Source organism: Ciconia boyciana, chromosome 2, assembly GCF_034638445.1.
Source record: "Ciconia boyciana chromosome 2, ASM3463844v1, whole genome shotgun sequence".
Classification (NCBI taxonomy): Eukaryota; Metazoa; Chordata; class Aves; order Ciconiiformes; family Ciconiidae; genus Ciconia; species Ciconia boyciana.
In genome coordinates this window covers 353,015-375,095 of record NC_132935.1, presented here as the reverse complement: position 1 = coordinate 375,095, position 22,081 = coordinate 353,015, and the positions used below count along the sequence as shown (strand labels likewise).

The following is a 22,081-nucleotide window of genomic DNA, read 5'->3' as shown; positions in this document are numbered from 1 at the left end:
TGCGGGGAGGGCTGGCCCGCGTGTTTCTGGCAGGGCTGGGCCGGTGTGTCATCCCCGAGGGCGGGGAAGGGCAAGGTTTTAAACGTGCTCTGGTCCCAGGCAGGAAGCAGCGGCGAAGCAGCGGGACTGTGGGCACCTGCCAGGTGAGCCCGTCCTGCAACCACTGCGGGCAGGTAGGAGAGGTCCAGCGGAGAGGGGCCTGGCTGGGTGTCGCGGGGCCGTGCCGGGAGGCCGCGGCAGACGGAGGCGCTTGCGCAGGTCCCGGGTATGCGAGGAATGCGGCAATGCCCGCGCCCACAGGTCTGGTTGGGCTGCAGCCAGGTGCTGGGGTGGGACAGCGGGCGTGGGGCAACAGCCGCACGGTGCTGCGGCACACTGGGCACCGCCGACCCCCGCGGCCGAGCACAGCGGGAGGATGCTGGTCCCTGACCCCAGCATGCCTGGGGAGTGGGGCAGGAGGTGATGACTGCCCAGGCAGGACGGCTCCCAGGGAAAAGCCTGGGCTGCCTCGGGGCTCCAAGGGGCACAGCGGGGCTCAGTGGGGCCGTGGGTGCCGAGGAAGCGGCAGGCAGTGCGGCAGGGCACACGGGGGACCGGCAGCACCGTTCCACAGTACCCAGTGAGGTGGGTACACGGTGCTGTGGGATTGCCCCCCGGGGGCAGGGTGCACCCCCATCCCACAGCCGCAGCGGAGGAGCAGCCCTACTCCAGCGCCTAACGGGGCAGGTCAGTAGGCAGGAGCCCGTCTGCCACCGGCCATTGGTGGGACCCAGGCACCGCGTCCCCTGCTCCGCGGCAGCTGGGCAGGCGACACTGCCCGGGAAGGAGTGCTGGGCTTGACCCCCTGCCCTGCTCAGAGCAGGCCCCCCCACAAAGTGCCCCAGCTACCCTGCCTGTCCCTAACACCCTTCTGTCACTGCCCCAGCCAACTTCTCTACTGCTCTCCCTCCCCCTGAAACACCCCCAGCTTCAGCCTGTCCCACCAGAGATGACCCCACCGGCCCAGCCAGGCTCCCACCCATAGCCCCAGCCCGTCCCCAACGCTCTGCGGCCCTTCCCCAGCAGACATCTCCTCCGCCACCTTCTCCCTGAAACCATGCCACCCGCTCCACCAGTAAAACCTGTCCCTTCTCCCAGTCCCTCCCCACAGCCCCCAGCAGCCTCTCCCTCCCCAGCCAGTGCCGGCCTGCTGGTGCACCCTGCGCGTGCAGACACGTGGGGTCGTCCCCCATGCAGACACGTGGGGCAGGCACAGCTGCAATGCTCGCCCGTGCACGGGGCGTACAAGAGCCTCCTGCGGTGACTCACACGGGCAGGGAGGTGTGCGCGGACTCGCGGCGCCAGTGGGTACAAAGGGGCTGTGCATGCGTGCATGCAGTGCCATCCAGAGCCGTGGCTCATGCCAGCCCCAGCACATTTCCTGATGCAGCCAGAAGCGAAAGGCGTGGAGCAGCAATCGCTGCTGCCAGGGAGAGCTGCCCGCGTCGGGGAGAGACCGTGGCCCCAGGGAGGGCTGCAGGTGCCAGTGCCTGAACCTCCGCCAGGAATCTCCCTGGCTTTGTAGGCAGAGTCGGTTACTAAAAGTTTCCATGGGGCTGACGCCTTCTGACTAAAGGGAGAAGAGTCCTTTCTCTGCCTGCACGCCCGCTGCCTCCTCCCCTGCCCATGAAGGGTAGGGGGCTCCACCTCAGCCCCAGGGGGTTCCTGCCCCTGGCCCCCCGGCCCGGCCGGGAATTGGGGTTTCAAGCTGCCGCAGTGTTACGGGCGGCAGTGCCCAAATCCCCTCTGCGCTCTGGTGCCAGTGGCTGACTTGTGTCTAGAACATGTGGGGATCTGCCTGCGGCTCTCCGGATACCACAGCCACACCGGCGCTGCCCACCCCTGAGCCCAGCTCGTCCCACGCGCAGCACAGCCCACGCCATCTAACCCGGTATCTCAGGGCTGTGGGGCCGGGAGCAGCTTTCCCAGCCCTGCAAGGCGGCACGGTCCCAGGACCGGGGTGGGCAGAGCCGGCGGTGAGGTGCCGCCAGCCCCGTCGTGTTTCGTGCGTGTGGCGCCAGGCGCGGGGCTGCCCAGCACCGGCACGTGCGGGCGCGTTCACCCAGCATGAGCCTGCGGGATGGAGGAGCCAGCCCTGCAAGGCAGGGGACCCCCCTGCTCCCAGCCCACAGCCCACAGCACAGGGCAGAGTGACTCCCCCCACTCTCAGCCAGCAAGACAGGCCCCTCGCTCTCCCCCACAGCAGTCCCCCCACCAGGCGCAGACCCTCCCGAGTCCCGACTCTGCTCTCCCCCTCTCGTCACCCAGTGTGGCTCAGGATAGCCCTTCCCAGAGGCAGGAGCAGCGCCCCATGGCCATCCCACCCGCTGTCCCCACCCCTTGGCACCAGAGCCAGGTGCAGTCCTGAACCTGCAAACACAAACAGCATTGCCTGGGCAGATCCAAGCCCGCACGCAGCCGCGCTCGCACTGACATCATGGGGCGGACGGAGCTGGCGCCTGTTAGGGCCTGGCTGCCCCTGGGATGGGCAGCGAGCCTGGAGCACAGCTGGGACAGAGGTGCCCTTTTGAGGAGAAGGTGCTGGCCTGGACAGGGGGGCGCGGGACGAGCTGGACTGGGCGCACGGGGATGGAGCGGGCTGCGCAGAGCCCCGTTGGAGAGACTGGTCCCGCGGTGAGCAGGGCCCCAGGCACAGCACCCACCGGCACCAGCACGCTGCTCTGCACTCCCTAGTGTATTTGCACTGGTGGCGTGGGGAAGGACGTGGGTCTGCGAGCCCCAGGCACGATCTATGCCCCAGCGCCAGTGAGGGCAGAAAGATACGGCTGGTCCGCACCATCCCTGCTCAGTGCGACCACCGCAGGAGGGTCAGCGTGGTGCCGGCTCTCCCTGGAGCTGCCGTGCCAGTGCCCTTCCCCTCCACCTCCACGCAGAGCGGTGCGTACCACAGGGTAGCCCTGCTCTGGCTGTGTCCTTGCAGCTGGCTCCAGAGATGCTGGCAGGCAGCACTGCGACCCAGCCGGCTCAGCTGCGGGGGCTCAGGCAAGCGGGTCTCCTCGGCCTGCCGCAGCGCTCGTGCTTGGTCTCACCTGCCTCCGTAGGGCCAGTCCAGCCCCGGCACACCCCACTCTGCACTGGAGCCAGGGGCTCTGCGTTAAGGGATGGGACTCATAAGGGCACAGGAGCCATCTCTGCGGCCCCTGCGTAGCAGGGCCAGCACCCTCTCTCAAACCTGCTTCAACCCCGCAGCCTCCCGCTGCAGGACCAGCTTCCAGCCGGAGGACTGAAGGATGCCAGGCACAGATGCCCCGCTGTGCAAGGCTGCGGGCAGGGAGGCTCCTCTGCAGCAGCGTGTGCCGCAGCCATAGCCCGGAGGCTGTGGCTGACCACGGCTCCCAGCCCTCTGCATGGCCTGTACCCAGCCTCAAGCGCCCTCCTCCAGCCTCCTGGTGTGCACAGCCCAGCACTCGATGGCCTCATACTCCCTCCGGCACCATAACCTGACTGTATAATGGCTGTATTGTGGTTGATCCCAGTGTGCCAGGAGCTTTTCAAACCCGAGCGCAGCTATGCAGAGCCGTGCACTCCTAGCGTGGCCTGCGGCACCCACCCGCTTCGCCTTCTGCCGGCCCCACTTCCCATGCTTTCTGAGCAATGCAAGGTCGGCAGATACCCCAGCTCCGTGCACCAGTGGGCACCAGGGAAAGGGCCTCGGGGCTTCTTCTGGGTGCGCGGCAGCTCCAGCCCCTGCTCCCAGCCTCTGCCTGACCAGTGCTGCTGTGGAGAGCGTGCCAGGGGACCAGGCTGACGCCCTGTCCCTGGCAGAGGGGAGCAGCCTTTCCGTGCTGGCTTGGGGTTTGCTCATCCCTGTGCCAGCGTCAGCAGCAGCCCACGCGAGTGCTGGTACTCCCTGGGGGCTGCTGCTTTTGGCTGGTGCTTTGCCCCAGGCCCAGCTGCCCTCCAGTCCTTTGAAGCACTGCACAAGGCTTCTGTGCAGAGACAAGCCTTCCACACACTGGTGGTCAAATGCATGTGACAGCTTGTGGGGGCTTTGCTCCTCACAGGAGCCAGGCCTGCCTCAGCCCAGTGCTCCACAGGTCCCACTGCTGCTTCTGCTCCAGTCTCTCTCTCACGCTGAGATGTCCTGGTGCAGACGGTGCACATGTCCTGGTGCACATGTCCTGGTGCAAGTCTAGCTCAGAAAACAGAGGGGGCTTGCCTCTGGCAGGTCTGGCTCAGCACGTCAGGGACAGGGACAAGCACACTGCCCTGAACATGCTCGGCCTTTGGCTGTTACTTCCTCCTGCCTGTGAGCTATTTCTTTGGGTTTTTTCCCCCCCTGTATTTAGCATGCAAACCATAGTGATTTCTCACTGAGCTTTCCCATTCTCTCCCCTCCCTCCAGAGACTCTTGACAGCTGTGAAAGGAGTGCAGCGGGAGGATGGAGAGCAAGCCAGCCGTGAATGGCCATGCTGCCCCCATCTCTCACCAGGAAGACATGCCAGGAGCAAACCACTTGTGCCAGGACATACTGCCTTGCAAACAGAAAAAAGCAGCTGACAGGGATGTGACAGTGATGGATGCTTCTAGTGAGCCCTCGGAGGCAGCTGGCATCATTGCTGGAGTGTATGTAGAGGCTTCGAAGAAGATAATGAGCTTTTATGATGCCACCAGAGAGCATCTTCTGAGTTTGGATTCAGCACTCTGTCTTCTCGAGGCCCAGGCAGCCACAGGCTTCATCACTGACCCGGTGAAGAACAGGCATGTCTCTGTAGCAGAAGCCGTGCAGCTGGGGCTGGTGGGGCTAGACCTGAAGGAGAGGCTGCTCTCTGCAGAGAAAGCTGCTGCTGGCTTTGTGGACCCCTACACAGAAGAGAAAATCTCCCTCTACCAGGCGATCCAGAAGGACCTGATCGGGAGGGAGCAAGGTACTCGGCTGCTAGAGGCCCAGATTGCAACTGGAGGCATCATTGACCCAGCCACTGGCTGCCGGCTCCCAGCAGGTGTTGCCTGTGAGAGGGGATATTTAGATGAAGAGATGAGACAGCTTCTCTCTGACCCCAGCAATGAGGACAGCAAAGGGTTCCTCAACCCCAGTACTATGGAGAGGGTCACTTATATGGAGCTTATAAAGAGGTGTGTTGTTGATCCGGCCTCAGGCTTCCTCCTCTTGCCCCTGCAAATCATGTTCCCAGGGCTGGGAGGGAGGGTGAGCAGCAGGGATCTGCTGGACTCTGGCATCATCAGCCCTGACATGTTCAGAGGTCTTGAGGAGGGAAGAATTTCTGCCCAGGAGGTAGCAGAGAATGACTCTGTTCAGCAGTTCCTGCATGGGACAAGGAGCGTGGCTGGTGTTGTCCTGCCTTCCAGTGAGCGGAAAAGCCTCTACCAGGCACTGAGGGAGCATCTCCTCGTGCCTGGTGCTGCTCTGATGCTCCTGCAAGTCCAGGCCTCCACCGGCAGCCTGACAGACCCCATAAAGAACAAAAGCTACTCAGTTGATGAGGCTGTCAGGGTCGGTCTCATCGGCCCAGAGCTTCATGAGAAACTGTCTTCAGCTGAGAGGACCATCACTGGATACAGGGACCCCTACACTGGCGAAATGCTCTCTCTGTTCCAAGCCATGAGGAAGGGCTTTATCCCCAAGGATCATGGCATTTGCCTTCTAGAGGCTCAGATGGCCACAGGGGGTATAATTGCTCCAGGCAGACACCTCCGTGTCCCCACAGAGACAGCTTGCAAGTGGGGGTACCTGGATGAGGCCACGAGACAGCTCCTCTCCAGTCCTACCGATGACATGAAAGGGTTCTTCGACCCCAGCTCCAAGGAGAAGCTGATCTACGCAGACCTGCTCAAGCGCTGTGTCACTGATCCCAACACAGGGCTCCTGCTGCTGCCACTTGGTGGAGACAGCAGAGAAGGATCCCAGGGAACCCACCTCTTCTTTGACCATAGGACCCAAAAAGCTCTGGAAAACACACAGGTACCCATTGCTTTAGGTAAATTCAAGGGAAAGTCAGTGTCTCTCTGGAAACTCCTCTTCTCAGACTGCATCCAAAGGGAGCAAAGAGCTGCTCTCACCCAGCAGTACCTTGCGGGAACGCTCTCTACACAAGAATTGGGTAAGGCAGTCAGTGCTACCATTGAGGAAATGGCTTCCACTGCTAATGTCACCTTTGAAGGACTGAGGGACCGAGTGACAGCTGACCAGCTCCTGAGCTCTGAAATCATTAACAAAGATTTATTTAAGAAATTGAAGGAGGGAGAAACATCAGCCAAAGAAGTTGTCAGCATGGACACTGTCAAGAAGTACCTGCAAGGGACAGGTAGCATTGGTGGGCTCCTGCTTCCTGACTCCCAGGGGAAGATCAGCATCTACCAGGCAAAGCGGAAAGGACTTTTAAGGCCAGGAACATCACTGATCCTCCTGGAGGCACAGGCTGCTACTGGATTTATCATTGACCCAGCTGCCAACAAAAGGTATTCTGTGGATGAGGCGTTAAGAGCGAACGTCATTGGCCCAGATGTTTATGACAAGCTACTGACTGCAGAGAAATCAGTCACCGGCTACAGAGATCCTTACTCAGGGAACAAGATCTCCCTCTTCCAAGCCATGAAGAAGGAGCTCATTGTCAAGGAGCATGCTATCCGCCTGCTCGAGGCCCAGATCGCCACCGGCGGCATCATCGACCCCGTCAACAGCCACTGCATCCCTGTGGAGGTGGCCTACCGGCGCGGCTACTTTGACAAGAAGATGAACTTAATCCTTTCTGATCCCAGTGATGACACCAAGGGCTTCTTCGACCCCAACACCCATGAGAACCTCACCTACCTGCAGCTGAAGGAGAAGTGCGTCACAGAGCCATCCACCGGGCTCTGCCTCCTTCCTCTGAACAGCAAGAAGGGCCAGTTCATCGATGACGCCACCAGATCAGTCTTCAGGAGCTCCTGGCTGCCGGTCAGGTTTGGGCGGTTACGGGGGGAGAAGGTCTCTGTGTGGGACCTGCTGAACTCCGAGTACTTCAGCGAGGGGAGGCGCCGAGAGATATTCAACCACTACCAGCTGAGGAAGCTCACCCTGGAGCAAATTCGAATCATGTTAGAGGAGGAAATGAAAAAATGGGCCCCCATCAAGTTCCCAGCCATGAGAGGCAGCGTCAGCGCTTACCACCTGATGGAAACGGGTGTCATTGACAAGGCCCTGTTTGAGAAGGTGTTGGAGGGATCCGTCACACCAGAGGAAGTCCTGCACGTGGAGTCTGTCAGAAAATACCTCTATGGCTCTGGCAGCATCGGGGGGATTGTACTCCAGCCATCAGACCAGAGGATAAGCATTTATGAGGCCATGAAGAAAAACATCATGGTACCCGGAGCAGCCCTCCTACTGCTAGAGGCCCAGGCTGCCACAGGCTTCATCATTGACCCAGTGAACAACCAGAAACTCTGTGTGGATGATGCCGTCAAGGAGGGAGTCATTGGGCCAGAAGTCCATGAGAAGCTGCAGCATGCAGAAGGGGCTGTAACAGGCTATAAAGATCCTTTCACAGGCAAGAAGATACCTCTCTTCCAGGCGATGAAGAAGGGCCTGATCGCTGACAAACAGGCCATGCAGTTGTTGGAGGTGCAGATGGCTACAGGAGGCATCATTGACCCAACATGTGGCCACTATATCCCCATAGAATCTGCCCAGAAGCGAGGGTGCCTGGATGAGGACACAAGCAAGGCCCTTTCTAAACCCAGTGACAACAACAGAGCCTTCTGCGTCCCAGACAGCAAAGAGACCGTGACCTACGCCGAGCTAATCAAGCGCTGCAAGAAGGACGAGATCGCCGGCTTCCACTTGCTGCCTCTGCCACAGACAGCTGCTCATGCCTACACTGATGAACAAATCCAACGGATTTTTAAGGAAACTGTGGTGAAGGAAAAAGGGGTCTCCCTCTGGGAGCTAATCCACTCTGGGTATTTCACTGAGGAGCAGAGGAGTGACTTCGTGGAGAGGTTCCGGTCTGAGGAAATGTCGCTGCAGCTGCTGGTTGCTCTTGTGCTCAGACTGGTTGGGGAGATGGAAATGAAAGCCTGCACCCACATCACCTTGGAAGGCTTGCGGGGCAGTGTCCCTGCAGTCTGGCTGCTGGATGCTGGCATCATCACTAAGAAGATGTTTGAAGAACTGGCTCAGGGCATAAGAACTCCTGAGGAAGTGGCTGCGATGGAGAGTGTGAAGAGGTACTTGCAGGGCACAGGCAGCATCGCTGGGGTATTCATAGAGGCATCCAAAAAGAAGATGAGCTTTTACGATGCCATGAAAAACAATTTCCTCCTCCCTGGGGCTGCTCTGAGGCTGCTAGAAGCTCAGGCAGCCACAGGATACCTAACTGACCCAGCCACAAACCAGAGACTCAGCGTGAGGGATGCTGTGAAAGCAGCTGTTGTTGGTGAAGAGCTCACCGAGAAACTTCTTCTGGCTGAGAGGGCAGTGACTGGCTACACAGACCCCTACACGGGGAGCTCCATCTCACTATGTCAAGCGCTCAGGAAAGAGCTGATTCCCCTGGGAGATGCTGTTCCCTTGCTAGAGGCCCAGCTGGCCACAGGAGGGGTCATTGATCCCATTCACCACCATTACCTTCCACTCCAGGCTGCATGCAGATATGGCTTCTACGATGAGGACCTGAACCAAACCCTCTCTCAGCTGAATGACAGCACCAAAATCTTTTTTGATCCAAACACAAAGGAGAACGTGACGTACCAGCAGCTGAAGGACAGGTGCATTCATGAGGCTGAGTCAGGTCTCTGGCTCCTTCCTCTGTCAGAAAACGCGATGTTCTGTGTGGATGAACAAACCATGGAGGTGCTGAAATCTGTGACTGTTTGTGTCAACATAGGGCGGTTCAAAGGACAGACAGTGTCAGTCTGGGACCTTCTTAACTCTGAATACCTCTCAGACAGCAAGAGAAGAGAGCTAGTGCAAAAGTACAAAGCTGAGAATACTGAAGTGCTACATGAAATCATAACAATTGTCACCACAATCATCAAAGAGACTGAGACACAAGGCAAGAAGTTTGCATTCAAGGGCCTGCGGAAAAGAGTATCCGCCAGTGACCTCTTCCAGTCTCAACTGATAGACAAAAAAACCCTCGATGAGCTCAACCAGGGGAAGAAAACAGTCAAAGAAGTCACTGAAATGGACTCTGTCCGCAGGTACCTGGAGGGCAGCAATTTCATAGCAGGGGTCCTTATACAGCCAAGCAATGAGAAGATGAGCATCTACCAGGCCATGAGGAAGGGCATCCTGAGACCAGGGACAGCCCTGGTGCTGCTGGAGGCGCAGGCTGCCACTGGCTACATCATTGACCCAGAGAAAAACAAGAAGTTTTCAGTGGAGGAAGCATTAACTGCAGGTCTAATTGGAGGGGAGATTTTTGAAAAGCTACTCTGTGCAGAAAGAGCCGTGACGGGCTACACCGACCCCTACACAAAAGCCCCAATGTCTCTGTTTGAAGCTATGAACCAAGGACTGATTGTGAAGAGCCATGGCATCCGCCTGCTCGAGGCCCAGATCGCCACCGGCGGCATTATCGACCCCGTGCACAGCCACCGTATCCCTGTGGAGGTGGCCTACCAGCGTGGCTACTTTGACCAGGAGATGAACCAGGTCCTCTCCGACCCCACCGACGACACCAAGGGCTTCTTCGACCCCAACACCCATGAGAACCTCACCTACATGCAGCTCCTGGAGAGATGTGTCCAAGATTCAGAGACTGGGTTGTACATGCTACAAGTTGTACAGGAAGGAGGAAAGTACTTCTACATTGATGAGTTTACAAAACAGGTTTTGCGCTCAAAGCCCCTTGAAGTGAAAGTTGGAAAGTTTAAGGACCAAACAGTTTCCATCTGGGAAATTCTCTGCTCTCATTACATCTCCGAGCAGAAAAGGAAAGAACTAGTGATGCAGTACAAATGCAAAACCCTCACTCTGGAAGATCTTGTAGCCCTCATCCTCAAAATAATTGAGGACACAGAGCAAAGAGCAGAAGCCCTCAAGGTTAAAGGACTCCGGGGGGATGTGTCAATATCAGAATTGTTTAACGCCGAGATAATCGACAAGAAAACTCTAGATCAGCTGCAGGATGGGAGTCTCACGCTTGCCAGCCTCACAAAGAGGGACATCATCAAAAGGTACTTGGATGGCACTGGATGCATTGCTGGGGTTCTACTCCCATCAAGAAATGAGAAGATGAGCATCTACCAGGCCCTGAAGAAGGGACTCCTCCCAGAGCAATGCGCACTGGGGCTGCTGGAGGCACAGGCTGCCACTGGTTTTCTCATTGACCCGCTGAAAAACAAGAAGCTCTCTGTGGATGAGGCTGTCTCATCTGGGCTGGTGGGTAGCAACTTGCACAAGAAGCTCCTGCTGGCAGAGAATGCTGTGACAGGATACACAGACCCTCATGCAGGAAATAAAATATCCCTCTTCCAGGCCATAAGGCAAAAGATAACAGTCAAGGAGCACAGCATCCACCTGCTTGAGGCCCAGCTCGCCACCGGCGGCATCATTGACCCTGTGCACAGCCACCGCCTCCCCACGGAGGTGGCCTGCCGACGCGGCTACTTGGATGATGATATGTTTCTCCTACTTTCTGATCCAGATCATGGTAGCAAAGGTTTTATAGACCCGAACACTCATGAGAAAATCAGCTACAGTCAGCTCCTACAGAGATGTTCCAAAGACAGAGATACTGGATTGTACCTGCTGCTGGTCATGGAAAAAGCAGATGACTATTTCTACATTGATGAGCAAACAAAAAATGCCCTATTATCTACAAAGGTACAAGTGCATGTTGGAAAATACAAAGGACATGTATTATCACTGTGGGAACTTCTCTGTTCTGAGTACATCACAGAAGAGAAAAGAAAAGAATTGGTGAGAAAATATAAAGAGAAATCCAATCACATTCTACAAGGAATCATTGATACAATACTAAATATGATTAAAGAAAAAGAAGACGACAGAAGTGATATCTGGTTCCAAGGACTCAGACAAAAAATAACAGCATCAGAACTTCTCAATGCACAGATAATTACAGAAGAAACAATGGAAAAACTCCATGAAGGAAAAGAGACGGCACAAGAAATAGCACAAATTAATACTGTCAGAAGATACCTGGAGGGAACTGGAAGCATTGCTGGTGTGCTGGTGCCCTCCAAGGCTGACCCCGCCAAGATGGAGAAGATGAGCATCTACCGGGCCATGTGGAAGGGCATCCTGAGACCAGGGACAGCACTGGTGCTGTTGGAGGCACAGGCTGCCACCGGCTTCATCGTTGACCCGCTCACCAACAAGAAGCTCTCCGTGGACGAGGCCGTCTCGTCCGGGCTGGTGGGCAGCGAGCTACAAAAAAAGCTTCTCTGTGCAGAGAGAGCTGTGACAGGCTACACCGACCCGTGCACAGGACAAAAGTTGTCCCTCTTCCAGGCCATGAAGAAGGAGCTCATCGTCAAGGAGCACGGCATCCGCCTGCTCGAGGCCCAGATCGCCACCGGCGGCATCATCGACCCCGTGCACAGCCACCGCCTCCCCGTGGAGGTGGCCTACCGGCGCGGCTACTTTGACCAGGAGATGAACCAGGTCCTCTCCGACCCCACCGACGACACCAAGGGCTTCTTCGACCCCAACACCCATGAGAACCTCACCTACATGCAGCTCCTCCGCCGCTGCGTGCCCGACCCGGACACGGGGCTGCTCATGCTCCAGCTGATGGACAAGGGCTCCGTGCTCTACCAGCTGACCGAGGACGCCCGCAAAGCCCTGCAGGCCGCCCGCACCGCCGTCAGCGTGGGGCTCTTCCAGGGCCAGAGCGTCACCGTCTGGGAGCTCCTCTTCTCCCGCTACGTCCCCGACCACCGGCGCCAGGACCTCCTCCGGAAGTACAAGGCGGGGACGGTCACCGTCTCGGAGATGATCACCCTCCTCACCGCCATCGTCACCGGGGCTGAGGGCCAGGGCCAAGGCGCTGCCCTGGCCCGCAAGCCGACGCAGCAGGAGGCCCCACCGCTGGCCGAGAACGGCGAGGCCACGGGTTCCCGGCAGCAGCGGGAGCAGGAGCGGGAGCAGGAGCAGGAGCACGAGCGGGAGCAGGAGCAGGAGCTGGAGCGGTCCCTGAAGTCCCGCACTGTCGAGGTCTCGGCGGGCGACTTCCACGGCAGGAAGGTCTCCCTGTGGGAGCTCCTCTTCTCCAAGTACGTCTCCGAGGCAAAGAGGCAGGAGCTGCTGGGGAAGGTCCGGGCCGGGAGCCTGGCGCTGGACGAGCTGGCAAGGCTCCTCACCGTCCTCATCGAGGAGGCGGTGGAGCGGAGCAGCAACGTGAAATTCAGGGGCCTCAGGAGGCAGGTGACTGCCTCGGACCTGGCGGACTCGGGCATCATCGACAAGGACACGCTGGCCGACCTCGTCCAGGGCTCCAGGACGGTGGAGGAGGTGACGGAAATGGCCTCCGTCAAGCGCTACCTGGACGGCACGGGCTGCATCGCCGGCGTGCTGGTGCCCTCCAAGGCCGACCCCGCCAAGATGGAGAAGATGAGCATCTACCGGGCCATGTGGAAGGGCATCCTGAGGCAGGGCACGGCCCTGGTGCTGCTGGAGGCGCAGGCTGCCACCGGCTTCATCGTTGACCCGCTCACCAACAAGAAGCTCTCCGTGGACGAGGCCGTCTCGTCCGGGCTGGTGGGCAGCGAGCTGCACGAGAAGCTCCTGTCGGCCGAGAGGGCCGTGACGGGCTACACCGACCCCTACACCGGCCACCAGATCTCCCTCTTCCAGGCCATGAAGAAGGAGCTCATCGTCAAGGAGCACGGCATCCGCCTGCTCGAGGCCCAGATCGCCACCGGCGGCATCATCGACCCCGTGCACAGCCACCGCCTCCCCGTGGAGGTGGCCTACCGGCGCGGCTACTTTGACCAGGAGATGAACCAGGTCCTCTCCGACCCCACCGACGACACCAAGGGCTTCTTCGACCCCAACACCCATGAGAACCTCACCTACATGCAGCTCCTCCGCCGCTGCGTGCCCGACCCGGACACGGGGCTGCTCATGCTCCAGCTGATGGACAAGGGCTCCGTGCTCTACCAGCTGACCGAGGACGCCCGCAAAGCCCTGCAGGCCGCCCGCACCGCCGTCAGCGTGGGGCTCTTCCAGGGCCAGAGCGTCACCGTCTGGGAGCTCCTCTTCTCCCGCTACGTCCCCGACCACCGGCGCCAGGACCTCCTCCGGAAGTACAAGGCGGGGACGGTCACCGTCTCGGAGATGATCACCCTCCTCACCGCCATCGTCACCGGGGCTGAGGGCCAGGGCCAAGGCGCTGCCCTGGCCCGCAAGCCGACGCAGCAGGAGGCCCCACCGCTGGCCGAGAACGGCGAGGCCACGGGTTCCCGGCAGCAGCGGGAGCAGGAGCGGGAGCAGGAGCGGGAGCAGGAGCAGGAGCGGGAGCAGGAGCAGGAGCAGGAGCAGGAGCAGGAGCAGGAGCTGGAGCGGTCCCTGAAGTCCCGCACTGTCGAGGTCTCGGCGGGCGACTTCCACGGCAGGAAGGTCTCCCTGTGGGAGCTCCTCTTCTCCAAGTACGTCTCCGAGGCAAAGAGGCAGGAGCTGCTGGGGAAGTTCCGGGCCGGGAGCCTGGCGCTGGACGAGCTGGCAAGGCTCCTCACCGTCCTCATCGAGGAGGCGGTGGAGCGGAGCAGCAACGTGAAATTCAGGGGCCTCAGGAGGCAGGTGACTGCCTCGGACCTGGCGGACTCGGGCATCATCGACAAGGACACGCTGGCCGACCTCGTCCAGGGCTCCAGGACGGTGGAGGAGGTGACGGAAATGGCCTCCGTCAAGCGCTACCTGGACGGCACGGGCTGCATCGCCGGCGTGCTGGTGCCCTCCAAGGCCGACCCCGCCAAGATGGAGAAGATGAGCATCTACCGGGCCATGTGGAAGGGCATCCTGAGGCAGGGCACGGCCCTGGTGCTGCTGGAGGCGCAGGCTGCCACCGGCTTCATCGTTGACCCGCTCACCAACAAGAAGCTCTCCGTGGACGAGGCCGTCTCGTCCGGGCTGGTGGGCAGCGAGCTGCACGAGAAGCTCCTGTCGGCCGAGAGGGCCGTGACGGGCTACACCGACCCCTACACCGGCCACCAGATCTCCCTCTTCCAGGCCATGAAGAAGGAGCTCATCGTCAAGGAGCACGGCATCCGCCTGCTCGAGGCCCAGATCGCCACCGGCGGCATCATCGACCCCGTGCACAGCCACCGCCTCCCCGTGGAGGTGGCCTACCGGCGCGGCTACTTTGACCAGGAGATGAACCAGGTCCTCTCCGACCCCACCGACGACACCAAGGGCTTCTTCGACCCCAACACCCATGAGAACCTCACCTACATGCAGCTCCTCCGCCGCTGCGTGCCCGATCCGGACACTGGTCTTTATTTCCTTAATGTTTTTAGAAAATAATTGTAAATCTTTTTGCATTTTTTTCTTTTTTCATGCATTGATGAAAATTAGCTGGCATTATTTTTCTTTTGTTTTTATGTCCTATGTTTTATAATTCTAATTGAGATCAGAGATCTTTGTTATTTCTGTCTTTCCTTTTCTATAATAATGACTACCCTGAGTATTGTGGTATAGCATATTAAGCCTTTGTCTTCTGTAGTCTTTTAGGAACACAGGAATCAGTCTTGGTTATCTCAAGTCATTTTTGTCAAATATTTTGTCCTCATTTTCCTAATACGGTTTTAAATGGAATTATGTCTTTTGTGGTGTATGAGGTGTGGTGAGAATGGTATTTTTATTATCCTTCTTGTCCGTTTTCTTATGCATGAAGAACATTTTTTTTTAGCAGATTCACAGGGTATTATTAGAGTTGCAAGTTTTCAAACCTGAATTTTGCATAGAGAGCATATTTCCGTGTAGGGATTATATCAGGGTGGTGTTAGGTGTTACTGGAGTTGGATACATTATCTGTGTTTGCTCTTAATGCCTCTGCCTGTCTAGTTTTTCTGGGGGTGTCTGGAGTATATACACCCTCAGGCTAGAGTGGTTTGGTTTCTCACTGATATGTACACTCAATTCATTCACATGCTGTGCTTTCCCTCCCTCCAATTCTCCAGGTCTCCATGGAGAGCTGTGCTGTGGGATCTATGCTAGAGTTGAGAGACCACAGCGTATGTTGTCATCCCTTATTTCTAGTCTATCTGTCCACGGTCCAGGGAGCTGGCAGTGGAGCATCTGTTCCCTCTAGATGGGGTCTCTGCACATTTCTCAGCTCCTTTTGCCATCCTGGGTCCTGAGCTGACTCAGCCCACGTGCCACCTCCTGGAGAGGAGGCGGCCCCAGGACCACTCTGCCATAGAGTTCAGGGCTGAATAATTCTACTACTGTTTAATAGAAGAAAGTTACTCTCCTTAAATGCATCACCTTAGGCTATTTGCCTTAATTAACCCAGTAATATCCTGCAAAATGGATTTTTTTCCACAGCTTGTATAGCTGATAGCTGGAAACAGGTGTAGATTCAATGTGGAACTCCTTATCACAACCTGCTGTGTAGCCCAGAGATTTGCATGGCCTCAAAAAGTGATGGGACAAATTAATGGGAGAGAAGTCCACTGAGGGTTCTTAAATGCAAAGACACATCTCTGTCTCAGGAGGTCCCTCAGCCTCAGGTTACTAGAAGATGGAAGACAGGATCAGGGAGGTGTTGGTACGGGCTTGCACTGCAATTACATACTTAGTGTAGACTCTGATACTGGACAGAGCTGGCTGCAGCATAGTGGAGACATTGACCTTTGCTCTGGGCTGGTATAACTGCAATGGTCCTACCACCATCTGCATTATGAACACGGGGAAGCACCAGAAATGTCACGATTTACCCCAAGTGCCAGAGTGCAATGGGGAAGTTTTACAGCTCTCAGGCCTCACCTACACTCTGTACTGGGGTTAGTTCAGCTTCTTCCCACACCGACCTGCAGACACTGTAATGCCACCTCCAGAGGGCCTCGATGATTCAGGCTCCCATGTCAACCAAGAGGCTTCGTATTCATCTTCTAGACTTCCACTCTTTCCTGGAAATGGATTAGAAAGTGCTTTAGCCAAATCCAGGGTGAATGGCCAAGCTGTGTCTTTCACACACTCTAGCCTTTTGCCATCTTCAGATCTCAGAGCCCTGCATGCTGCTACAGTGTAAGAGGGTTCGCTACCAGCTGCTGCACGAGACAAAGCACACGGCTGGACGGGCTCTTGTCCTGCTCCATCTCAGCCATTCCTATATTCCTGCCCACACACCTTGCCCTTGGATTGTCTCCTCTTAGTCTCTAGTTCCACATCTTTCAACTTCCGCCACGCTTTTCACCTGATCCCCAAGTGTCCCATTTCCCTGCCTTCTTGTTCATTAGCTCGTGCCTTGCTAGCAAAGCCATGGAGACCCAGCATTCCCTGTGGAGCAGGATAGACACTTGCAACCCTCCAGCTGTGGTTTAGCCCTTCCCCTTCCCAGGGTCTCTTTTCTGGTGATAAGCTCTTCCTGTTAGCTGTCCCATGTTTGTACTAAACCTAACCACTATAAGGCCATTTCTTGATAGGATCTTTGGTCTTATACACCTAGACAAAAGCCATTTAACTAAACTTAGCTGAAAGCTAGTGGCTTATTTTTTATATATCTACTAGGATATACAAGAGAAAAGGAACTGAGAGGAAACCTCACAGTATTCTGAAGTTATCAGTCTCCTAGCCCTGGGCCAGAGCATCATCTGCCAATGGTCAGCTCCTCAAAGCTTGGCTGTTACCACCTTGTGGCACTGGAGCCATAGACAAAGCCAGTCTCACACTGAGATCAGGACTGGCAGGAGGACTGCACAGGATGAAAAGTGTGCACTAAGAAAAGGAAGACAGGGTAGCGTCTCACAGCATGGGCCCAGCACCAATGCTTGGCTGCCTTCCCCACTGTGCTGGTCCAGACCTCCCAGGACTGCGTGGGGAGCAGCTCACGGCTCTCCTTGGCAGGCTACTGGCAGGCGGCACTGAAGAGTCATCCCGCAGCCGGAGCAGCCTGCCCGGGTGGCATGTTAGCCTGGTCCTGGGGTGGAGGCTACAGGGCGGGTGCAGAAGCAGCCTGGTTAAAGACAGTCAGTTCTTCCTCGGGCAGGGGAACAGAGGCCTCCATGGCCTTATGGACCATCACGGCTCACTTCAGGAGCTGTGTTGGATAGCCACACGCTTGAACAGCCAGGAGCTAGCAATACCTCTGTAAGAAATTCCTGTCTCAGAACAGGCAGTGAAGCCTAACAAACAGGAACATCGTGGTGGTGACTGTCCTCCCTGATGAGGGACACAGAGAGTCAGCTGAGGCAAAACAAACTTTGGGGCTTGTGATCCATAGTCACATTGTGACTTGCCTGCAGGGCGTGCAGTGGCCAGATCCCAGGAGGTTTCTGTAATAAGTGCTGGGGAGGAGACAGTGACCGTGGGCCCCACGCAGAGGAAGATGGAGGAAAGAGGTTCTGGCATTAAAATGTAGGCTTCAGGCAGGAAGATGAAAGCCAGGCCCTCCATGACAGCATTCCCTGAAACTGTCCGGGTACCACGTTGGGTCAGATAGTAAAGCAGAGACATGAATTCATAAAATGGGGCTGAAAACGTGTTGTCATAAAAGTTTGGCATCTCCAAGCAAAGGAGAGGCCAAACTCACACCGTTCAAATATGGTGAAAACCAGCATGTAGAAAAGGAAAACGGAAGAGCAATTTAAAGAAGCAGGATCCTGTTTAAAAACAACACAGAAAAAAGTAGAGAACCAAAAGAAATATAATATGTAGGGCTGAGGAACTGGAATGCCTTGTCTTCAGTGAAACACTGGCACACCATGGGCTTCTTGGGAGGAGGCTCACTAGGAGGACACTGTGACACCAAAGTATAAAATGCACAGGAGCAGTAGAGAAGAGTGTGCTGGTGGCAGCGTGGGGCTGTTATGAGAGAGCTTGGAGTCAGGTCAAAGTCACAAATGCACCAACAGAGAACCTGGATCGAAAGCCCAGCTCCAGGGAGCAGGGCAGGGGGAAGGTGAGCAGACAGACATAAGGGGCAGTGGCTGTCTGTGCGGAGTCTGAGCTAGGTACATAGTGTCCTCTGCAGTCAGGAGGATGGGCAGATCCCGAGCGGGGATGTAGAAGGGGCATAAAACCATAAATGACATGGAGAAGGCAAGTGAGGAATGAGTATTCCGTAAGAACTAGGTTGTGGGGAAACAGCAGGAAAGGTTTCTGCACACAGTTAAACTGTGGCGGTTGCTGCTTGGATGTCATGGAGGCAAAGGCTGCAAATCCTCAAAGGAAAGAAAAGACAAGAAAAAGTGAGGCCTCTTCTCAGTGAGGGAGTCACCAGTGGGGCCCGTGCTGAGAGCTGGGCCATTTAACACATGCAGACGGTCTGGGAAATGCTGTGAAGAGTGAAGGAGCAGATGGTATTAAATTATTCAGCTTTGCAAAGGAAAGTGCCAGCTGCAAAAACTGCAGGAAGACCAAGCAACACACAGTGACTGGAATAAAAATGGCAGATTACGTTCAAGGTAGGTAAAAAGGCACACACAGGGAGAAGCAGTCCTAGTGTCCACATACCCAGCTCTGAGCTGTTACTGTTCAGCAGCAAGAATTGTAACAGATTATTTGATGTGTGCTCAGCAGCAGTCAGAGTAAATCAGATGTTAAGATTAGGGATGGAACACATCCGTGTCAGGATAATGCACACAAGCTGTGTCCATCCAAAGGCACCACATCATAGCCCAAGAGGAGACCAGGCTCCTTGGGGCTGCAACCAGGATCTCAGCAGTGGCTCAGCCTTGGTGGCCAGTGGGTCTTCGGTGGTGTAAGGCAGTGTGGATGGAGAGCGCCTGCTCCTTTGAGGGTATTTGATCAAAGGAGCCATCAACAAGAACGTTCAGGGACAAACCTGATCGACAAATGATACAGGAGGTGGTGATGGGAACAAACCTGGCCCAGCTGCACCAATCGGTCAGGATGTGTGGAGTGAGAGGATGTTTATTTTTTCTGTTGAGATGATAAGGAAACAGAGGGAGGCAAACACAGAGACATAAAACCTGACCAATTAGTGTTAACGAAGACAATAACCAGAAACAAACCTGGTCAGTGGCACTAATTGATGGGCTATCAAGAAAGTGCAGGCACACCAGGACTTTGCAGCTGGTACAGATGTAACCCTGAGGGTCTCAGCATCAGCAACTGGAGGGGCCTCAGCTCTCTGGATCTGGGAAGGGTCCCACAGGCTGCATCCCAAAAACCAGCTACTGAGGGGGACTGGTGTGAGTGAGGGGCTCCACGCTGGCGGCTGGAGCGGGACCGTGGGTCACAGCCCGGGTGTCTGGCGTTGGCTGGTGGGGGGGTGGTGAGTGTCTTCCCCAGTCCTGGTGTGTGGGAGGTCTGCATGTGTGTTTACCAGCAAACTTCATCCTGGACCAGACGGGGAGTAGGGGATCCACAGAGGGGGTCAGAAGGCAGGAACTGGCCAGGGGTGCCAGGCAGACAGAGGGGCCATGCTAGTACTCGGTGGGTCCACAAGTGTGTGTGTGCTTGTGAACCTAGAGAGTGTCGTGTGTGTGCCTGCACTAGCGACCTCCTGCCTCTGCCAGCCCCGGAGGAGAGGACGTGGCTGCCCGTGCTCATGTGCGATGTAGGTCCTGTGTGCGGGCGCTACTGATGGCAGCGCCTTGTCTGTGCCAGTCTGTCTGACCAGCCATGTCAGTGTCCTCTGTGTGTCTGTGTGTGTATGTCTCTGGGATACATGTGCAGCTTTGCTACTGGTTGAACTTGCAAATGGGAGGGCAGCAGACATGTCCCTCAGCCTGTCCAGAGACCCTGTCTGGGCTCCGGCAGCTGGGCAGGGCCATACTGTGCGGTACTGGTCTGTACTGGGCACTACTGGGCTCCAGTGGCCAGACTGGAGGTGGTGGCTGCTCCAGTCATCCTTTAGCAGGTACTCTGCAAACAGGGGTTGCAAGCAGATGCTCAGTGGCTGGTGGGGCAGTTGGCAGGACAGTGTGGGGACGCTGCCGGGGCTGGTGCTGGCGGCAGTGCTGTCTGTTTGCACAGCAGTTCTGGCTCTGTTCCCACTTGTGCTGGGAGCTGCTTCTGGTGCCTTTGGGTCTGCTGGAGAGTGTAGCTGGCAAGGACGTAGCAGGAGTCATAGCTGTTGTCATGACAGTTCCCAATATCTCTGCCGAGGGCTTCTTGAAGACCCAGCAGCAATGTTCTCAATGCATTGCAGGACACACGCTCCTGCACGGACTGGTGCTAATCCCCTTGGCCTCAGCCCAGAGCTCCAGAGGGTGGATGCTGCTGTCAAGGTCTGGGACTGTTGAGAGTGCCTGGGGCATCTAAGCAGGCTATGCACCATCAGGGAAAATGAGGAGGAGATTTACAGGGTCTTCACAGAGACCAGGGGCCAGGATCTGGGATGCTGCAGAGAGACTGACAAGATTTGTCCAGCCCTCAGACTATTAGCTCTTGCTTCCTCTTCACATGGGCACCAATGATACTGCCAGGAGTGACCTGGAGGATATCAACAGTGGCTACAGAGCTCTGGGAGTGAGGACTTTGCATTTCCTTTTGCTGAACTTCAGAAAGGAACCTCATGCAGTTGAACAAAGGGAAATCCCAAGTCCTGCCCCTGGGGAAGAACAGCCCCCAGGCACCAGTGCAGGGAGGGGTGGCCTGCTGGAAGGCAGTTTTGCAGAAAAAGAGTTGGCCATCCCGGTGGACAAGAAGCTAAACATGAGCCAGCAATATGCTCCTGCAGCAGAGAAGGCCACCAGCCCTCCTGGGCTGCATTAGGCATCACCAGCAGGTCAAGGGAGGTGATCCTTCCCCTCTACTCCACACTGGTGTGGCCACACCTGGAGTACTGGGTCCACATCTGGGCTCCTCAGTACAACAGACATGGACATACTGGAGACAGTCCAGTAAATGGTCACGAAAATAATGAAGAGACTGGAGCTTCTCTCCTATGAGGAAAGGCTGAGAGAGCTGAGACTTCATCCTGGAGAAGAGAAGGCTCAGGGAGATCTCATCAAGGTATATAAATACCTGAAGGGAGAGAGTAAAGAAGATGGAGCCAGGCTCTTGTCAATGGTGCCCAGTGACAGGTCAAGAGGCAGGACAGGAGGTTCCCTCTGAACATCAAGAAACGCTTTTTTACTGTGCAGGTGGTCAAACATTGGCACAGGTTGCTCAAAGAGCTTGCAGTCTCTCTCCTTGGAAATACCCAAAACCCAACTGGACATGGTTCTGAGCAACCTCAGGCTGTTTGTAGCTGACCCTGCTTTAAGCAGAGGGGGTGGATCTCCAGAGGTCCCCCCCCTCCTCTTGGAGGTGATCAACACTGACTGAACACAGCCCTGAGCAATCTGGTCTGATTGGACCTGCTCTGAGTTGGAGCAGTCAGCCTCTGAAGGTCCCTTCCAACCTAAATTATTCTATGATCCCAATTTTCTGTTGTGGTTTTTTTTTTAAGAGAGTAGAATAGACTGTGTGGCCCCAGCAGCTCCAGCCTCTACACCTCACCCGCCCATCACCAAGGCTCATGCCTTCCAGCCCAAGCATGGCAGCACTCTCGTTGCTCCAGGACATGCCACAGCCTCATCTAGCCATCTTCTCCTCCACCTGGGGACCAGTATGGCCCCACTCACCATGCTGAACCAGTAACTTGCAAAAGACACTCCATCCAGGAACATGCCCAGGTGGTAATTAACACTTACTGGGGATAATTAGACACCAAAGCTGTGAAGATGAGCATCACACCCACCTTCCTGCCACATCCCACGTCAGACTGGAGGGCCCCAAAACGTTTTATTTGGGACCATGATGGAAGTTGGGTGGCCTTTCTTGGGAGGCCGCCTCCCACTGGCCTTTTTTTGGCTGCCTGTTCAAAGCCTCTCCCTCCCTTTTTGTCCATTTTTCTCTCCCTGGAAACTTGACTTCCTCTTTCACGATGGCAAACAGGAATAGCTGCTGTCAGGTTGCCAGGCAGCTGGCTGCATTTCTGG

The 22,081-nt window shown here is 56.4% G+C and overlaps 1 protein-coding gene across 1 annotated transcript in view; it reads left to right on the top strand.

The window, feature by feature from the left end:
- The first annotated feature begins 4,442 nt into the window (after positions 1-4,442).
- EPPK1 (epiplakin 1) overlaps positions 4,443-22,081 on the top strand; it is a 33,088-nt gene continuing 15,449 nt past the window's right edge. Inside the window, exon 1 of the mRNA XM_072855040.1 lies at positions 4,443-14,474. Coding sequence (XP_072711141.1) covers positions 4,443-14,474 — 10,032 coding nt within the window. The remainder of the gene's footprint in view (positions 14,475-22,081) is intronic.